General features: G+C 58.7%; 6 protein-coding genes across 6 annotated transcripts; 2 read left to right on the top strand and 4 right to left on the bottom strand.

Annotated features, from left to right (window-relative positions):
* The first annotated feature begins 813 nt into the window (after positions 1-813).
* Positions 814-3,101, top strand: MBZ1 (BZIP-type transcription factor mbz1). The gene is made up of 2 exons (XM_047992257.1): positions 814-1,971; positions 2,033-3,101. The coding sequence occupies exons 1-2, from the start codon at positions 1,089-1,091 to the stop codon at positions 2,848-2,850; spliced, it is 1,701 nt and encodes a 566-aa protein (XP_047848271.1). The 5' UTR covers positions 814-1,088; the 3' UTR covers positions 2,851-3,101.
* Positions 3,102-3,765: 664 nt separating this feature from the next.
* Positions 3,766-6,490, bottom strand: JDV02_010513 (uncharacterized protein). Its single transcript, XM_047992256.1, has 2 exons — positions 5,674-6,490; positions 3,766-5,534 (listed from the first exon to the last, which is right to left on the bottom strand). The coding sequence occupies exons 1-2, from the start codon at positions 6,325-6,327 to the stop codon at positions 3,966-3,968; spliced, it is 2,223 nt and encodes a 740-aa protein (XP_047848270.1). The 5' UTR covers positions 6,328-6,490; the 3' UTR covers positions 3,766-3,965.
* Positions 6,491-7,301: 811 nt separating this feature from the next.
* Positions 7,302-7,778, top strand: JDV02_010512 (uncharacterized protein; the record flags this gene model as incomplete). The annotated part of the gene is made up of 1 exon (XM_047992255.1): positions 7,302-7,778. One exon carries the CDS (start codon positions 7,302-7,304, stop codon positions 7,776-7,778), a length of 477 nt encoding a protein of 158 aa, XP_047848269.1.
* Positions 7,779-7,974: 196 nt separating this feature from the next.
* On the bottom strand, positions 7,975-9,927 carry JDV02_010511 (uncharacterized protein; the record flags this gene model as incomplete). Its single annotated transcript, XM_047992254.1, has 4 exons — positions 7,975-8,636; positions 8,720-9,109; positions 9,182-9,328; positions 9,432-9,927. 4 exons carry the CDS (start codon positions 9,925-9,927, stop codon positions 8,014-8,016), a joined length of 1,656 nt encoding a protein of 551 aa, XP_047848268.1. The 3' UTR covers positions 7,975-8,013.
* Positions 9,928-11,587: 1,660 nt separating this feature from the next.
* JDV02_010510 (uncharacterized protein) lies at positions 11,588-11,974 on the bottom strand (the record flags this gene model as incomplete). The annotated part of the gene is made up of 1 exon (XM_047992253.1): positions 11,588-11,974. The coding sequence occupies one exon, from the start codon at positions 11,972-11,974 to the stop codon at positions 11,588-11,590; it is 387 nt and encodes a 128-aa protein (XP_047848267.1).
* A 779-nt stretch (positions 11,975-12,753) lies between these two features.
* On the bottom strand, positions 12,754-15,732 carry JDV02_010509 (uncharacterized protein). The gene is made up of 2 exons (XM_047992252.1): positions 14,918-15,732; positions 12,754-14,864 (listed from the first exon to the last, which is right to left on the bottom strand). Exons 1-2 carry the CDS (start codon positions 15,121-15,123, stop codon positions 12,917-12,919), a joined length of 2,154 nt encoding a protein of 717 aa, XP_047848266.1. The 5' UTR covers positions 15,124-15,732; the 3' UTR covers positions 12,754-12,916.
* Between the last annotated feature and the right edge of the window lie 5 nt (positions 15,733-15,737).

Here is a 15,737-nt window from a genome sequence, read left to right as displayed (position 1 = left end):
GCGAACTTCTGCAGCGCCTACTGGCTGGTCGAGCGCCTTCGCAGCGTCCAAGGAGCCGTTTCGGGGCCGTGGGATGGGATCAGAGGCGTGGATGGCGGACCGGCTAGGCGAGATGCGGGTAGCAGGCGTCGTCATCGCCTGAGGTGTCCGTGAGTGAGCGTGCCGGTCCCTCTGCAGGTCAGGTAGCGTGCAGGTGCAGAGAGGGGGGCCAGCGGCGAGCGACCAGCCATCGAGGGCCCCCCAACCAACATCTGGTCAGAGCGAGCCGACTGACATTGGGGCGAGGGCCGAGTGTAGCGGCGAGACAGGCAGCGCCAAAGGGGGTTGCATTGAGCGACAGGCGACACACCCCCCGGGGGGGGGGGGCGGCCAGCGTCCAGCGATGATTATGCGAGGGCGAGGGGCGATGGTACGCTAACAGCATCTGCCGGCCCTTCACCAGAGCTGGCGATGGTGCGCAAGCAGCGCGCTCCCAGCACTGCCCCGCCCCATCACAGACAGCCCAATCAGCGTGCCGCAGCGGCTGAACGCCTGAGAACCCACCTCGCTGGGGTGAGCAGGATCAGGATGAGTGTGAGCGGCCAGAGCACCGGTGGGAGGAGCTGACGCGTCCACCGCCCACCTCCCCGCCTGATCCCTGCTCTGCCCACGCCGTTCCCTGCCCGTCCCTGCCAGCGCCTCGCTCCAGTGGCCCAGACGGCGTTTGACTCGCTGGCGGCGCCCTGCCCTGCCTGGGCAAACTGCGTGCGCCCGGGATTCCCTTCCCCCCCGCGGATCCGCAACTCAGAACCCAGACGGAAGGCCAAGAGCCAAGGCACCCATTCCATTCATAGCGCCTCCCCTCCCCCCATCCCGTCCGTTTCGTGGCCTGACTCTCCCTCTCCTCTTTCCTCTGCCTTGCCTCCTAACCTTTTTTGCGTCAACTCACCATCGTCAAAATCACTCTTCTACAACCATTGGGGCTCACGACTGTCGTCAATCCTGTTCGTTGCTCCGAATCAGAAGGAATTCGCTCCCGATCCCGCCTGAGCCAGGTTCGCCACCCACCCATCCACCCGCTGGTTGAGTCGCGATCACGCTCGCCCATCATGTCGGCCCCGGCCCAGAACAACGTCGATCTCGACGCTCTGCTCGACCTCTCCGAGTATGACAACAACTACAACTCTCCTTCGCTCTCGCCCTCCAACACCTCCAAGCCCACCTTTGCCAGCCCAGTCACCGCCTCCGTGGCCACGCCCAGCGTCCCGACCACGACACAGACGCTGAGCGGGCCGAGTCACAACTATGACATGTACCGTCAGCAGACGGGCTTCGTGCCCGGCGCCATCGCCAACACCATGGCGGTCAACCAGTCCAACAACACGGGCTATCAGGATTTCGGCAGCCTCGAATACCTGACGAGCTTCACCCCGGAGAATGACGTCTTCGACTTCAACACCTCTCCCCCTCAGGGCACCATGGACATGGACTTCGAGTCCCCCGCCGACTCGCAACAGTACTTCAACACGGTGAACCCCAGCAGCATCGAGCAGGAGTCGGGCAGCATGGCCTCTCCCTCCATGTCGTCCTCAACGGGTAGCGTTGGCCGTCTCTGGCCTGGCGCCCATTCCCAAGCCGCTCTCGCCAAGGCGCAGGCCCAGCAGCGACAGCAGCAGCACATCATCCAGCAGCAGCAGGCTCAGCGCCAGGGTGCCCAGCAAAAGTCGCGTGGCAAGGCTCCCCAGCCCACGGACCCCATCGTCGAGCAGAAGATCACTCAGCTCCTCAACTCGATGCGGGCCAAGCCGTCATCGCCCGATTCTCAGAACCAGTCTTCGCACACCAACTTGCCGCGCGCCAAGAAGGATGAGGAGGAGATGGACGAGGATGAGCGCCTGCTTGCCAGTGAGGAGGGCAAGAAGCTCAGCAGCAAGGAGCGCAGACAGCTTCGCAACAAGGTTTCGGCCCGCGCCTTCCGCTCGCGGAGAAAGGGTAAGTTGAGCTACAAGCAGCCCCTCTCCTACCTTTGCATCGATGCTAACAGGTTTCGTAGAGTACATCACTCAGCTCGAGGCTGAGATTGCCAACAAGGTCAATGAGAACGGCGACCTTCGTGCTCAGAACCGCGCCCTTGCGGACGAGAACAGGCGCCTGTCTGACCTCACCCGCATGCTCCTCTCCTCTCCTTCCTTCTCCACTTTCCTTGACCACCTCAGCACCAACCCGTCTGCCATGCCTCAGGCTGCCCAAGTCAAGGTTGAGCAGCAACAGCAGGAGCAGGCGCAGATCCCCAAGGACGTCAATCCCTACGGCTCTCAGTCGCAACAGCAGCAGATTGGCATGGCCATGATCCCTGAGCAAACCATGGACTTTTCTATGCTGAGCATCGACAACACGTCGTACAACTTCCAGCCCCAGGTCTTTGTCGTCGACACGCCTGAGATGCCCGCTGCCATCGACACATCTATCCTCTCCGGCAAGTCCTCCAACTTTGTTGAGGAGTCTTTCCAGAGCGACGATGAGAAGGTTGAGGTTCCCGTCATCGAGCGCCTGTCTGAGGTGCGCGAGGCTGCCGAGCCCGCCAAGGCGACGACCGTCGACGAGGACTTCGAGGCCGACCCCGAGTTTGCTCTGTTTCACTCGGAGCCCGTGTCCGTGTCAGAAGCGCCAAAGACTGTCGACACCGACCTGCTCACCAGCGTGGACATTTTCGGCGGTATCGAGGTCGAGAAGGTCCTTTCCCGCTACGAACTCGTTGATGCTACGGAGGAGGATACGTCGGCGTCGTTTGCCATGGCCCGAGTACAACGCATCAGTGCCAGCCTCGAGTCTGTCGTGTCGAGGTTAGAGCTCCTCACGATGGACCTGTAGGTGGGCTAATGCTACTCGACGCGGAAACACTTGGATTGGGACATTTCTCTGCATGCATCAGGCGACTTTATTTTGTTTCGGCGGGTACTTAGGCGTTTGGGAAAGACCACATGTGGTCGGTTAAATATGGATTGGTCGGGATCCAGGAGTACATCGCCGGAACGAGGCGGGATTGAGCACGATACTCGGCGATTGTATAGATAGAGCTAGGCTTGCCGCCACTCGATGAATATCAGAATATCAAAGCAGCCATAACCATGTCTTTGGTCTTTGCGTGAACGTAGCAGTTGAGGAGCAGAAAGACGGTCTTTGTATTCAGTGGAGGTGGCATGTGTATACTTGGTCTTGTGTCTGGGCCAATCTCGCGGGTGTCTGGTTGATGACGTAGGAGGACCTGGGAGGTTGGTTGACCCCTGAATTGCCCCCCAACACTTGCCGGCACCCCCTCGTCTTCTCGCCCGAATGACCGAGGCCGGCGGAGAACTGGCATAGATCTTATTTTCCTTGGAGGCAAACATCTTTGCTTGTAGATCAGTCACTGGTCGTGGCCCAGGGGTGGCGTCAGGTGCATCTCGGCCGTCGATTGCCCGCGGCTTGCTCTCCCTGCCTCACTTGTCCATTTGGTTCTATCTCATAGGGTGAGTGCTAAACGGAGGGGGGTATTGGGGGCCTGCACCCGTCTCCTGCGGATGGATGTCGGGGTTCTTCGTGCTTGTAATGTCGCGCGAGAGTTGTCTCTTTTTTGTGTACTGGGCGCTGGGAACGGGGGCGTGTCTACGTGCCTCATGGTAGGTGATTGTTGCATGCCTTGAACGCGATGGCTGCCTCCGGTTTGCTGCTGCTGCTGCTGCTGCTGCTGCTGCTGCTGCTGCTGTTGGTGCTGTTGTTGTTGTTGTGGGCACGACTGGCTACTACCGAGGAGTCGGCGCCGTCTCAGTGCCTTATGAGGCTTATGAGCTCCATCTGTTTCGTGACTCAGCATCGGATTGTATGTGCCCTCAAGACTGGTTGGTGTGTCTTGGGCATCCCCGTGATGGGTGGTGGGTGTTGTTGAGACGGTCATGTGTGTGTGATTTCTCGGAGCGGCGAGGTGGGAAGAACGAATTTGGTTGGCATCAGCGCATCGAAAACACCTCTTCCTCCAAGCCGGGATCCTGCAGCGCCTCGCCGTTCATGATGCCGTGGACGTAGCACTCCCCCACCAGCTGCCATGCTCCGTCGCCGCCGCCACCGCCATCATCGTCCTCGTCCTCGTCCTCGTCAGCGTCGTCCACCCTGCGCAGCACAAAGGGCGTCCGCCCGCCGTACAGCACCACCACGGCGTCCCCCTCGCGCATGGCCTCGGGCCCCATGACGTACCGCCCGCCGGCCGTGACGCCGAAGCGCCGGTACCGCGTCACGAGCGTCGCCTCGTGGCTCCATTTGAAGGCGTCGCCGCCGGGTTTGGCGGCGGGTGTGGCGGCGGCGCGGAGGGCGGGAGAGATGCGCCGTGGCGGGATGCCGGAGCGGGCGAGGTAGGCGGCGGCGTCGGCGAGCCACCTGCGTTGGGGGATGGATGCGTAGGGGCGGGAGCGGTCCGCGCCGATGCAGCCGTTGGTGAGGGTTTGGGCCAGCGCGAAGAAGGCAGACGCCTTGAACCCTTTGCCGTCGTCGTCGCCGCCGCCGCTGCTATCGCCTTCCGTCGTCGGCCCAACCACAATCGCGCCCGCGTCCGCACCGCCGGGATACCGGTCCTCGAGGTTGAAGGTGTCGTAGCCGCAGTACTCGCGCCACAGCACGTCCACGGGGTTGGAGTACGAGGTCGACTGCTTGAACTGAAACGCCTTGCCGTAGAAGATCCACGAGCGCCTGGCGATGACATCGACGCGGACGCCGCGCGCGCGCAGCAGCCGCCGCCGCCGCTCCCCTTGAGCCTCCTCCTCGTCAACGAGTAGCAGCCGCGGAAGGGTATCGCGGGCGGCACGATGCGGCGTCTCGGGCGAGCCGATCATGTGAACGGGCAGGACGCGCCAGTCGGGGACCCACGACGGGAGGCGCAGGTCCATCGTCGTCGTCTGGTGGTCAAAGAGGAGCTTCCGCGTTGTAGTATTCATGGGCAGCCTGCGCTGCGGGCCGTCGGCGTTGTGGCACGCCGACAGGAGGATGAGGGAGGTGGCGCCCTTGAGGACGCGGACGGCCACGTCGACGTAGACGTCGGCAACGGGGCGCGCGTAGTCGGCGCGCAGGCCGGCGAGGGCCCAGCTGCCCTTGCGGACGGAGAAGTGGCCGAGGAAGGCGTAGACGTGGTCGCGGGGGTCGCGGGCGAGCATGTGGCGCGCGCGGTGCAGCTCGTAGACGAAGCTTCCGCGGTTGTGGTGCTCGTCGTACGAAGAAGAACATGATGATGACGAAGGCGAGTCGTCGCCGCCAGCGCCAGCACCAAGGCCGTCAACACCAATGACGCCCTCGACGGCTGCCGGTCCTGATCCGGATCTCGGTCCTGGTGCCGTCGGCTCGACGAAGCGCCGGTGCAGATAGCGGATGTTGGGGGTGCCGACACCGAAGCGCGCACGCAGGTGATGGTAGTCCTGGTTGAGGACGCCGGCGACGTGCGAGAGGACCTGCCAGTCGATCTCCGAGGCGCCCCAGAAGAGCGTCGCGGGGGCGTCTGTGCCGATTTCCTGGACGATCCAGATGCGGTGGAACTAGATGAGCGAGCGAGCGGATGAGTGTGAGTTGTATGTGTCTGAAGGGCTGCTGCTGCTGCTGCTGCCAAGGAGGAGAGACACAAGGTGAGAGAGACGGAGAGCGAGAAAGAGAGAGAGAGAGAGAGAGGACACGTACCCACGGCAGCCTCGTCATCTTGGACAGCGGCACCCACGGCTCCCGCCTCCGCAGGTGCAGCTCCTCCGAGTGCGCCCTCTTGAACACTCTGTGCCGCTCCTCGTCGCGGAACACGGCGTCGAGGTCGCGGACCATGCGCGCCGCGTCCTCGGCCACGCCCTCGTCCCGGCCCAGCCAGACGAGGATGCGCGCGGCGCCGCGGTAGATGGCGTTCATGAGCCGCACCTGCTGGCTGCGCTCGGCGAGGTCCTCCTGGTTGATGCAGATCTGGTCGGCCCAGATGCGGCGGGGCGCGTCGGGCAGGCGGACACGCGCGAGGGCATCGTGAAGGCTCGCCGTCAGGGGCAGCAGCAGCTCCTCCTCCTCCTGCTCGTTGCCCTCGTCGTCATCTTTGTCGTCGTCGACAACGAGAAGAGCGCGGTCGCGCGACCCGTCGCCCCAGGCGTACGAGATGGTCTCGTACGGCGCGACGGCGTCGAGGAGCGCCTCCTCGATGGTGCCCGTGAGCGGCGAGGATGCGTCGTCGCCGCTGGGAGCGAGCGTCAGGATGCGGATGGAGCGCGCGTCCGGCAGGCGGCTGTAGGCGTAGCAGCGGGGAGGCGGCGCCGCGGAGGACGGACGCTGCTGCTCCTCCTCCTGCTCCGGCGCGGCCATGAGCTGAGACTCGTAGAGGCGTGGAGAGCGCTGCGCACCGAAGGTCCCCCCGCGATTCTTTCGTCGTCGTCGATGATGTGGTGGTGGTGGGGAAAGACTGGAGGAAAGGGGAGGCTCATGGTGAGACTGGAGCTAGGCCGACAGACGATGTGTTTGGTGGATGGATGGGGCGGCGCGCGCCGTCCCGCCCGTGTCACCACCAAGTTACCCGGGTTCAACAATAGGGTTTAATATAAGCCTCCACACGCAACGGACGTTGGGCTTGTAAGTGCGATGGAGATTTGAGAGAAAGACCGGTCTGCTCATGGGCAGCTTTACGACTATACATGTATCTTTAGAGCATATGTCTACCGTGCTGAAGGTGGGTGCGCCATTTGGAGATCAATGGCAGCCATCAGGCATCAAAGTACAATATATGGCCTTGCAACGGACACATTGATGACGCTCGTAAAGTGTAATGATAAAAGCAGACAGACTCAAAGTTTCGATTTACCTCTTAGTGTGCATCTGCACCGTTTCTACGGGTCCTTTGCCCTTGACCAGGCCCATTTTCCTATCTCGAGGCCAGAGTTCGTCTCGACCACCGCCGTTTATGCACAATGTATGGATCAGGACTTCGCTAGTCTGTTAAATAGTTGCAACCTGAAAGTTGATTGGCCATTTTGCTTGTGAATGTCATTGCTGTCAAGTAGGTTGCTCCTTGCAAGTACGTACAACCATGCATCGCAATTGCAGACATGACGAGGCGGCCGCAAAGAGGTAAACGGCCTATCGCTTGGGAAAGGCGCAACAGAGAATAATGTAAGAGCATGGCTGTTCCTAGAGGCAGCACGCCACTGATCTGCCCAGCTGATGGCCGCCTCAACTGAGGCTGATGACCGGGCGCCTCATACTCCATGTATATAGCCGTAGCCTGGCCCGCCCTGCCCTTTCCTTGCAGACACCAACCCAGCATCGAAACAACACGTCTCGTCATGGATCCCACGTCAGTTTTAAGCCTCATCGCCAGCTGCGCGAGTCTTGACAGCATCACCATCGAGACAACGAGGACGCTCCACACATTGCGCCGGAGACTCAGCACACGCACGTCCGAGACCGCCGTGCACTCACTGTTGACGCAACTGCAGACTCTGGAAGCATGCACATCGGAGCTGAAGTCTCTGCTGGAGGCGCACGACCAGCCAGTCGGCCAGAGCGAGGAGCTGGTCGCCGCCCTTGACGCGTGCGTGGCCTCGACGGCCGCCGTCATCGAGCGTCTGCGAGGGCAGGTTTCTGAGGCGTGCTCGGCTGTCGAGTCGGGCAAACGATGGGGCAGCTGGGCCAAGTGTGTCACGGATGAGGTTACCTTGATGATGTCCAAGGACGAAGTTTACGGCCGGGTCCAGGTCATGCAGTTGGGGCTCACGACGGTCTCGTTGCTGTACGGTCAACGCCACTTTCCAGTGCGGTGACTTTGTTCCCCCGCGCTCGTCCGCATAGGAAGAGTGTACGTGTGCAGCCATTCAGATTGCAGAGCAACACAAGGTGCCAGCTACCACTGTAGATGTCTGTATATGCTATCTAGGCATGTTGAGTATCTGGCCGTCCGGCATGTCATCAAATCGGTCCCTGGTTGTCCACATCAAATGCATGCGGTGTGATGACCCCCCCCGCACGCCTCTGTGTTTGACTGCCATCACCACACCATCAGAATTCGTCATGGACGTGCTTTGTCAGAGTCTTCCGAACCCGATGCCAGTCTTTTCCAGGGTCGATCCTGCCAGTCCAGGATGGCTTCCCGATGAGCCACGACACCTGTGGCCTCGGCGACTGCTTATTTTCCGACTGGAACTTATCGAGCAGGCGCTCACTAAGCGACCCGGCGCATCGGCCCTTGAGTTTGATGCCCTGGAGCTTCCAATGATCGTTGTCAGGCCTGGCGCCCTCATGCTCCTGGAAGATTTGAACCATGGTGAGGTTGCTCAACGGAACTTTGTTCGCATTAAAGGTTCTCTTCATATTGATTTCCTGCCATGCGTGGAATCTGCGCGCAGGGCCTGATGCGATGGTATGCCTCTGGTCGTCGTTGAAAGCCAAAACGAGCGTGTCCTGGGTGCCATCGTGAGGTCCGTCGCCCAGCTGGATGCCAAACGTGAGCTCGCTGAAGTGGGTGCACTGTTTTTGGCGGGCACTGGGATTCCTGGGGAAACCAAACGGCTCCCAGTCTTCAGGCTTGATGTCAGTCTCCCAGTAAGTGAACCATCGATCTAAATATTTGTACATCTGAATGGTACGCGACGACCCGGCGCACGTTGCCTTCAACGTCACATCTAAGACAATGTAAGCTTCAATGGGTTTCCAAAAGCACGACGGTTTGTCAAGGTCAAGAAATCGCCCGAAAAAAAAAACATACCTTCAAGGTCGAGGTGATCCGCGCTGACGTGTCCACCACTCGTACGACTAACGAGCCTCATGTGTTTGATATCCTTGATAGTAACCCTGTCTTTGGGGAAAGCATCCTGAAGATCAATGTCCTTTGTGATGTGGTCCCCCCGGTCCGGACTATCTGCGAGGAGAAAGTGCGGGCTGCCGTCAAACTTCTTATTGCGGCCGATTTCGAGGAAGAGTCGATCGTCACTTCCGCCAAAGAAGGAAGTGCCCAGTCGCACGATAACGGTCAACTTGCCCAATTTGCAAGTGTCCGCGTATTGCGCTTGTGGGTGGTCGGGAGCCATCTTTCGCAGTGTACCCTTTCGCAGCGCCGCAGCTGCTTTGCAGCAGCCATCCGCTTCGGGTCGTCGTCCTGTGTCCGAAGCATCAGTCAGGCGCTACTACTCACTTATCTGGCCATCATGCATGGTGTTGTAGGGCTCACCGTTTGTTGTGCCGCGTTTCTTGAGGCTAGAGCTTAGGACTGAGCATTCTCCAATATCGAATCCAGCGCCCAGCAAGGGGATATCGAAGCGGGGTGGGTCTGGCTCTGGAATGCCCGTGTCTATGGAGTATTGGATCTCGCGAGCGGCTGTTTTTGCAATAGTAGCAGTGTTGTCAGCTGGTATCCTGCACGCAAAATGGCCAAAGACCCGCGGAGCCGCCTCGTGCAGCCTTGCTGGAGTACACCTTACCGTCCATCTCTACAGCGTCCTCATCAGCCGCCGCCATTGGGCCAGGGATATCGTTCCTGGGCTCATATGCCGTGAAGTTGAGAGGCAAATCCCCAACCAGCTCTAGCATCTCCCAGCTGTCCATATATTCTTGTGCTGCTTGATATGCACGGTCCTCCGCCGTGCTGCTGTCATCGCTGTCATAGCTGCTATCGCTATCACTTCCATCATCTTCGTGGCGCCGTAGCGCCCTCGGAACTTCCGTATTAACATAGCAATTGGTAGCATGCTGAGAATGCTCGTACAACTCAGCATCGTATTCCGGGTTGAGCATCACGCGATCGGCAATGACCTCGTTGTCTTGCATTGGTCCGAAGCTTCTCACTTGTCTCCAATGGGCGCCCCCCAATGCGAAAACCTCGCCCTCTGGATAGCCGTCGTCGAGGATATTAGGCGTGGCGCGAATCTCATAGAACCACTGCCCATACCGCCGAGCCGTTTCCGCGAAGCGTGACATCGATACGTATGCAGTCCGGAAGACGAAGTCATCATCATCGAACTCGTCAAGGCCACAGCCATTGGGCCCGGCGGAATAGTGCCTCGGGATAGAGTATGCTGCTCCATCATTCAGCCAGCCTTCACCTTGGGGCCGAAAACCGCCAGCAGCTCTGATCTCCCGGGGAGATCTAGAGTCGCCACGGTAAACAAACCCTAGGAAGCGCGCTGGAGGCTGTTGACGGCGCACAAGATCTCCATTCGGCACGGCGACAGCATGACCAGCGCCTAGCCAAAGCAGCGACAGCAACAGCGCCACCGGGGTAAGGAAACCATGCATCCTGATGAAACAAAGCAATGATTCTGCAATAGCCAGTTGTCTGAGGCTTAGACAAGATGATGTTGTGCCTTAGATTCAAGTAGCTGCAATCGACGATCCCACCCGTCTTTTTATACCAGCAATGATGAGCTGGAACACGCCAAGCTGACAATCAAAGCGAAATCGTAGTTTCAATTGATAGGGACAGATCCCTACGATGTCTGTTCATGCTATTCACCTGATCGCTGGGGATTACCGTGGTTTACTCTGAAGCCGTGACGTTGACCGCCCTTTCTCAGTTCCTCTTGGTTTCTCATGACTTTTCAGAAAATGGTACTCTGGTGTTGGCAAACTAAGGGGTCAACGCATAATTCATAGCACGCAGGATGTCGCATGTTTGCCAGGGCAAGGGGCCGTCTTTGTTTGTTATATGTAGTTGACAAATCAGTATTGTCAGGGGACACTCCATGTCAGGAGGGTCACATGTGTGCTTCCTGTAAATCTGAAGGCCTCAACTGACAGTTAGAGCAGCCCAACCCAGCCTCCATGTCTTCATCATTACGCATCACACGCACACGAGCTGTCAGATTGCATCTATGCTGTGAGCTTGAGCCCCGCGTCCCTAACTGGTATGCCTGATTATCATGCTATGACTAAGGATAAGCATCCTAGCGGGGCGTGGACGGCGATAAGACGGCAACATAGCTATTAAAACCGCGGCCCTACCAAGGTTTCCAAGGTTTCGCTTTCATGTAATCTCAGAGGAGTCTACTCATTATGTTCAGAGTTATATCATTCGCCTCCGTACTTATAAACCTTTAAATTACTAATGCAATTGAGGTATAACTTAGTACTTAGTATACTAGAGCCCTAATAACATTGGACTACTTGGCGCAATTCACGTCTCTTGCTGCAAATCCTACGTTCTATACATTATGGACTCCATGCATTGGAGGGCAGGTCGACGCCGAAGAAGGCCCGCGTGCGCCCACCGGTAAACTCGTGTCTTTAGTTGGAATAAAGCGTTGATTCCTTTTAACGTACGGGCCGACGTTAAAGACTGGGTGGCTGGAGTGGAGGCAAACTGACGATCATTCAGTCCATGCACGCATGCATTTGCCTAATACGACGCGCCGTCACACTGTAGCTGGTGGTACCCGAGATGCCGGAATTCTCAACTTGAATTTCTGACGAACCACCTCGAACCACCTCCGATTAAGCTCGTCCTTCACAGACAATCAACCCATTAACAGGGCTCATAGCCCAGACCCAAGAAAACAACGTACCACTCCCCTCAAAAGCTAGGTTTCCTCCTCCGTCATCTGATGATCAACCCCGGTCATCATCATCATCATCATCATCATCACCAGCACTTGCAGCCGCAGTCGCTGCAGATCGACAGGTCGCACACCGCGGTTCCGTGCTTGATCGCATCCATGCACGTGTCATCGCTCGAGCAGGAGAGCCGCGCTCCGCCATGCACCTGGGCCATCCAGCACCAAGTGCCCTCGTCCTCGTTGCACGAGCGCCAGCAGCGGCCCTTCTCGCAACCATGACCCCGGCGGCAGCTGTTCTTGGCGCGGGTCACGTTGGCCGCGTCACCGCCTCCCAGGACCGCGTCCTCGTCGAGCATGGGCGGCTGGGCGTGGGCGGTAGCGGCGGCGGCGGCGGGAGTGGTGGGGAGGGTGGGCGATGCGAGTGCAGCCGTGGCGGCGAGGCCGAGCGCGGTGATGATGGCGAGGACCTTCATTGTAGTGTTATGGCAATGGAGATGGTAAAAGATGACGTGTGTTTGCTGTATTAGCATCCAGTCAGCGCTGGTCGTCTCGTAGACTGCGTAAGAAGAGAGTGGCAAAACATGCTCCTGATGCGGCAAGTAGACGAGAAGAATGCTGCTTCTGCACGTCCGACACGTCGATGGCGTTTCCTCACACTCGAAAAGGCACGGATTCGAGAAGAAAGACTGTCTGACTGACTGTTTGCTGTAGCACGGAGGGGGGAAGCATGCAAGAGAGTCACAGCCAACACGTCCGCCGTGGAAACATCCCCGTTTTATTCTCCCCACGGGAGCTACAATTGCGCAACTATTCTCATGAGCCGGTGAATCATCTAGCTGGTGTTTTTTCACATGAGATCGGAATGGCGGTCTGCGCTTCTCTTGAGGCTGCCTGGGAAATGATATCTAGCAGTGTTGGGTATATGAGACGGGCGACATCTGGGGTGACTAGACGGTGGAGGCGACATGAGGCCAAGGCACAATTTTGAACACCCCTTCAGACAACCATTCTGATCTCCCTGGGTCCTTTGGCAATCAGCCTTTTCCTCAAAACAGCAATGGAACATGCATCGAGGGCGAAGCGTTGGCTCCTCGGGGTTGCCCTGGGCCGGCCCCACATTTCCGGCCGGCATCCCCGGGTACGGCCTGGGACCTTCCCGCGTCTCAGCATAGCCACCACGAGGTAGTTCGGTAGGGACGCTCACCGAAATGACGCACCGAGTTCACAGCTTGCTCAGAGTGTCACCTGTTACCGTAGAGACATTGTACGTATTCATGTAGAATGCAACTCCTTCTATGTAGTCTATCTATGCTGTCCGGGGGGTATCTTGGGCACTTGCCACCCATCTATATAACCACCGTAAAACGCCGCTTAAATGAGTAAGGTTGGCCATGGTCCCGTCCCTGAAATTTTCGTCATAGCCCCCATTCCTCGGTGACGGTCGGCCTCTGCACCGCGAGCCCCCTGATGCTGCTGAGCCAGGCGCGACATGCCTCATAGTGCGCGTATTCGCTTGGATCATCGTGTCGGGCGTTCATCATCTTGGCATCTGCAACATCGAGGACGCTTCGGTCATCGGCGTCCTTGGCATGGACGTTGGCTTCGTGTTTCACGAGCGCCTTCATCGCTAGCTTCCGCCCACACCGTACTGCGATGTGCAGAGCTGTCTCGCCGGCTCGATTCCTTGCCCGGACGTTGGCACCCCTGCGTATAAGTTCGTCGATGATCTTTGGCCCAGTCTTATAATCGTTCTCTTCCGGAAGTTCGGCAGCAAATACCATGAGCGGTGTATTGCCGTTCTTGTCGTACTGGTTGACATCGACTCCAGCGTCGAGCAGCGCAGTCACGAGCTGGAGGCGAAAACGCAGCCTTGGCTCTGACGAGTCAAGGGAGTTGTCAAAGTTGTGCGAGAATGGAGTCAGTGCCTCATGGCTGTCTTCAACCAGGTGGTACTTCCGTAAGACACTTGCATTGCTTAGCGTAGCCATGGCGAGGGAATGAAGGCCGTTGCCACCGCCTCCGTTCTCCAACCAGGGGTTCTCCTGTGCCTTGGAAACGTGTTGCAAAAGACGCCCTTCCTCTGCAAAGGCAAGATCATTGTTATGTGCGTATGTGCGGCCAGTCCGATGATCATCGAACTCCATTTCGCCCGGCGACTGGGGCACTATGCCGAACGCGTCCCTTTTGCGGTACCTAGACGCCTCGTAGCCCTGCATTATCAAGTCCATGACATCATTGTCGATGTGCTCAAAGTGCAAGATGTGGAAGAAGTTGCGCCCATAGACGTCCTGCGCGTATATGTCGGCGCCCTTCTCAAACACAACTTCGAGGAGGCGGAGAAGCCGTCCCAGATTTTGGAGCTCGGCACGACGAATGGTATGGAGGAATGTTTGGCCGCCCGAGTTTCTGGCATCGAGGATGGGTTGGCACATGTCGCTTCGGAGGACTTGAATAAGAAGTTCGAACGGCCCGCGAGCAGCCAGAAAATGCAGAACGGTGTTGCCTGCGGAGTCACGCTGGCTGATATCGGCACGAATAGGCCCCGAAGTCAAGATGCGTTGACCGACGCGCGTCAGGTCCAGTATCGTCATCCATGGCGACGAATATGTTTCGAAGGTGAATAGGCAGTTACACTGCATCTGTTGATGGGATTCCAGGGCAAAATCGAGCGCGTTCTCCTGCTGACACATGTCCATCCAGAGGAAATCGCCGGGGAGCGGGTGTGGTTCGCCGTCAAAGGTCCGTGGGCCTTGATGATCATCTAGCCATGGATGTCGCGGGGTTATCCCAGCCGAGACGGGCGATATGCTGAATCTGTTGCTCATTGGAGCGGTGAAACGCTTGACGAGTCTCTTGACGGTCCGTATATATGGCTCAGTGTAGTCCGACAGGACACGATGGAAGGAACCAGTGGTGCAATCAGTAGAGGAGGAGAGGCAGGTAGTACGACGAAGAAAAGAGCCGAAGGCGACTTCGTCTAAAGCATCCGTGTCGGGTGCATGGGCACCGCCGCTCGCTCGCATTGGGGATGCCGCCGCGAAGATCTGGGCGCTAGGTGTACGCTGGTGTTGGTGCTGGGCAGGGCTGATGGACTGGCCATGGTTGATAGGTGACAGGTCCCACGGCATGGGGCTCGCGCTGGCCTCGAGTTTGATACCAGCTGGGCTGGGAGACAGTCGGACATGGTCGTTGTCGGTCTGTGGGGATGCTATGTCCGATGCCGCAGCCGACGCCGAGGCGAGTCTGGATGGCGAGTTGGAGAGCTGCGCGATACGGCGGCCCATGTCAGCCCGAGTGCGCGGGTGAAGCCATCGGGGCTCTTTGTCGAGCAATGCGTTTAGCTTCTTGTTTGCTGAGTCGATGCTGTCCGGTGTTAGTTGTTTGTTTGGACTCGGCGCAAGAGTGGTGGCACTCACCCAGGCGCCAACTCGGGCGTCTGACAGTGAACGAGCTTGACGATGGTGTCGAGCGGCAACGTGGTATAGACGTAGAGGCGCGTCATCTTGCGCTGAGCCGACTTGGTCCATAGCGGAGGCCGGCCGGTCTGCGTGTTGGCGCTGGCGGCAGACGGCGAGGCGGACGACGCCGGGATGGTCAGCTTCGGCAGGGTTGCTTGGTCCATTGTCTCAGCTCAACAACGGGCGGCTAATATGAGGTTCGAGTGGTCCAGCGCAGACGAGGTGAGAACCTCGCGACTGGCGACCATACGTGCAAAGGACGTATGTATGGATCGGCAAGTCGACGAACTGGGGGCTTGGCCTGTCTTTAAGGAAGCTTCTGCTTGTTGGCCAATGGATCAAGGCTTACTTGCACACCCTGGAGAACGAGTAGGCAACGCAGCAAGCTACATCGTCATAGGACGTCGAGAGAGGCCCTTGCGGACGGCCGGCCATGGGGGCCAAAGGGTGCTTCGCCATAGTCTACTAACCGGTGGCCGGGACACATGTCACAGGCACGGGGAGATGGTCATACCCCGGCCAGCGGCCTCCACTCGCGAGAAGCATCGAAGAGTCGCAAAACGTAGGAGAAGAAGCAAGCAAGCAAGCAAGCCAGACGGGAGCGGGGTGCCGGGAATGGTGTGCATCGCATCCCAAGCAAGGGCCCGTGGGAGGGGCCAACCGACGTTGGGCCTGGCGGCATTCCCGTTTAGAACTTTGGGCTTGGACAACGGGATGGCGGCGGATGAGGCTGTCTGCGATGAGGCTGCGGCTGGCTGCCTGGGGAGAGATGGGGTGG

The sequence above is a fragment of the Purpureocillium takamizusanense genome, chromosome 12, assembly GCF_022605165.1.
Source record: "Purpureocillium takamizusanense chromosome 12, complete sequence".
Taxonomy (NCBI): Eukaryota; Fungi; Ascomycota; class Sordariomycetes; order Hypocreales; family Ophiocordycipitaceae; genus Purpureocillium; species Purpureocillium takamizusanense.
This window is presented reverse-complemented; position numbering and strand designations above follow the sequence as displayed.

What these genes read in the sequence shown, in the direction of transcription:
- MBZ1 (XM_047992257.1), top strand. Translation starts at nt 1,089, where the DNA reads ATGTCGGCCCCGGCCCAGAACAACGTCGATCTCGACGCTCTGCTCGAC. An exon ending in CTTCCGCTCGCGGAGAAAGG is followed by an intron (nt 1,972 to 2,032) that starts GTAAGTTGAGCT and finishes CAGGTTTCGTAG; the next exon opens with AGTACATCACTCAGCTCGAG.
- JDV02_010513 (XM_047992256.1), bottom strand. Translation starts at nt 6,327, where the DNA reads ATGGCCGCGCCGGAGCAGGAGGAGGAGCAGCAGCGTCCGTCCTCCGCG. An exon ending in AGATGACGAGGCTGCCGTGG is followed by an intron (nt 5,535 to 5,673) that starts GTACGTGTCCTC and finishes TCGCTCATCTAG; the next exon opens with TTCCACCGCATCTGGATCGT.
- JDV02_010509 (XM_047992252.1), bottom strand. Translation starts at nt 15,123, where the DNA reads ATGGACCAAGCAACCCTGCCGAAGCTGACCATCCCGGCGTCGTCCGCC. An exon ending in ACGCCCGAGTTGGCGCCTGG is followed by an intron (nt 14,865 to 14,917) that starts GTGAGTGCCACC and finishes AACACCGGACAG; the next exon opens with CATCGACTCAGCAAACAAGA.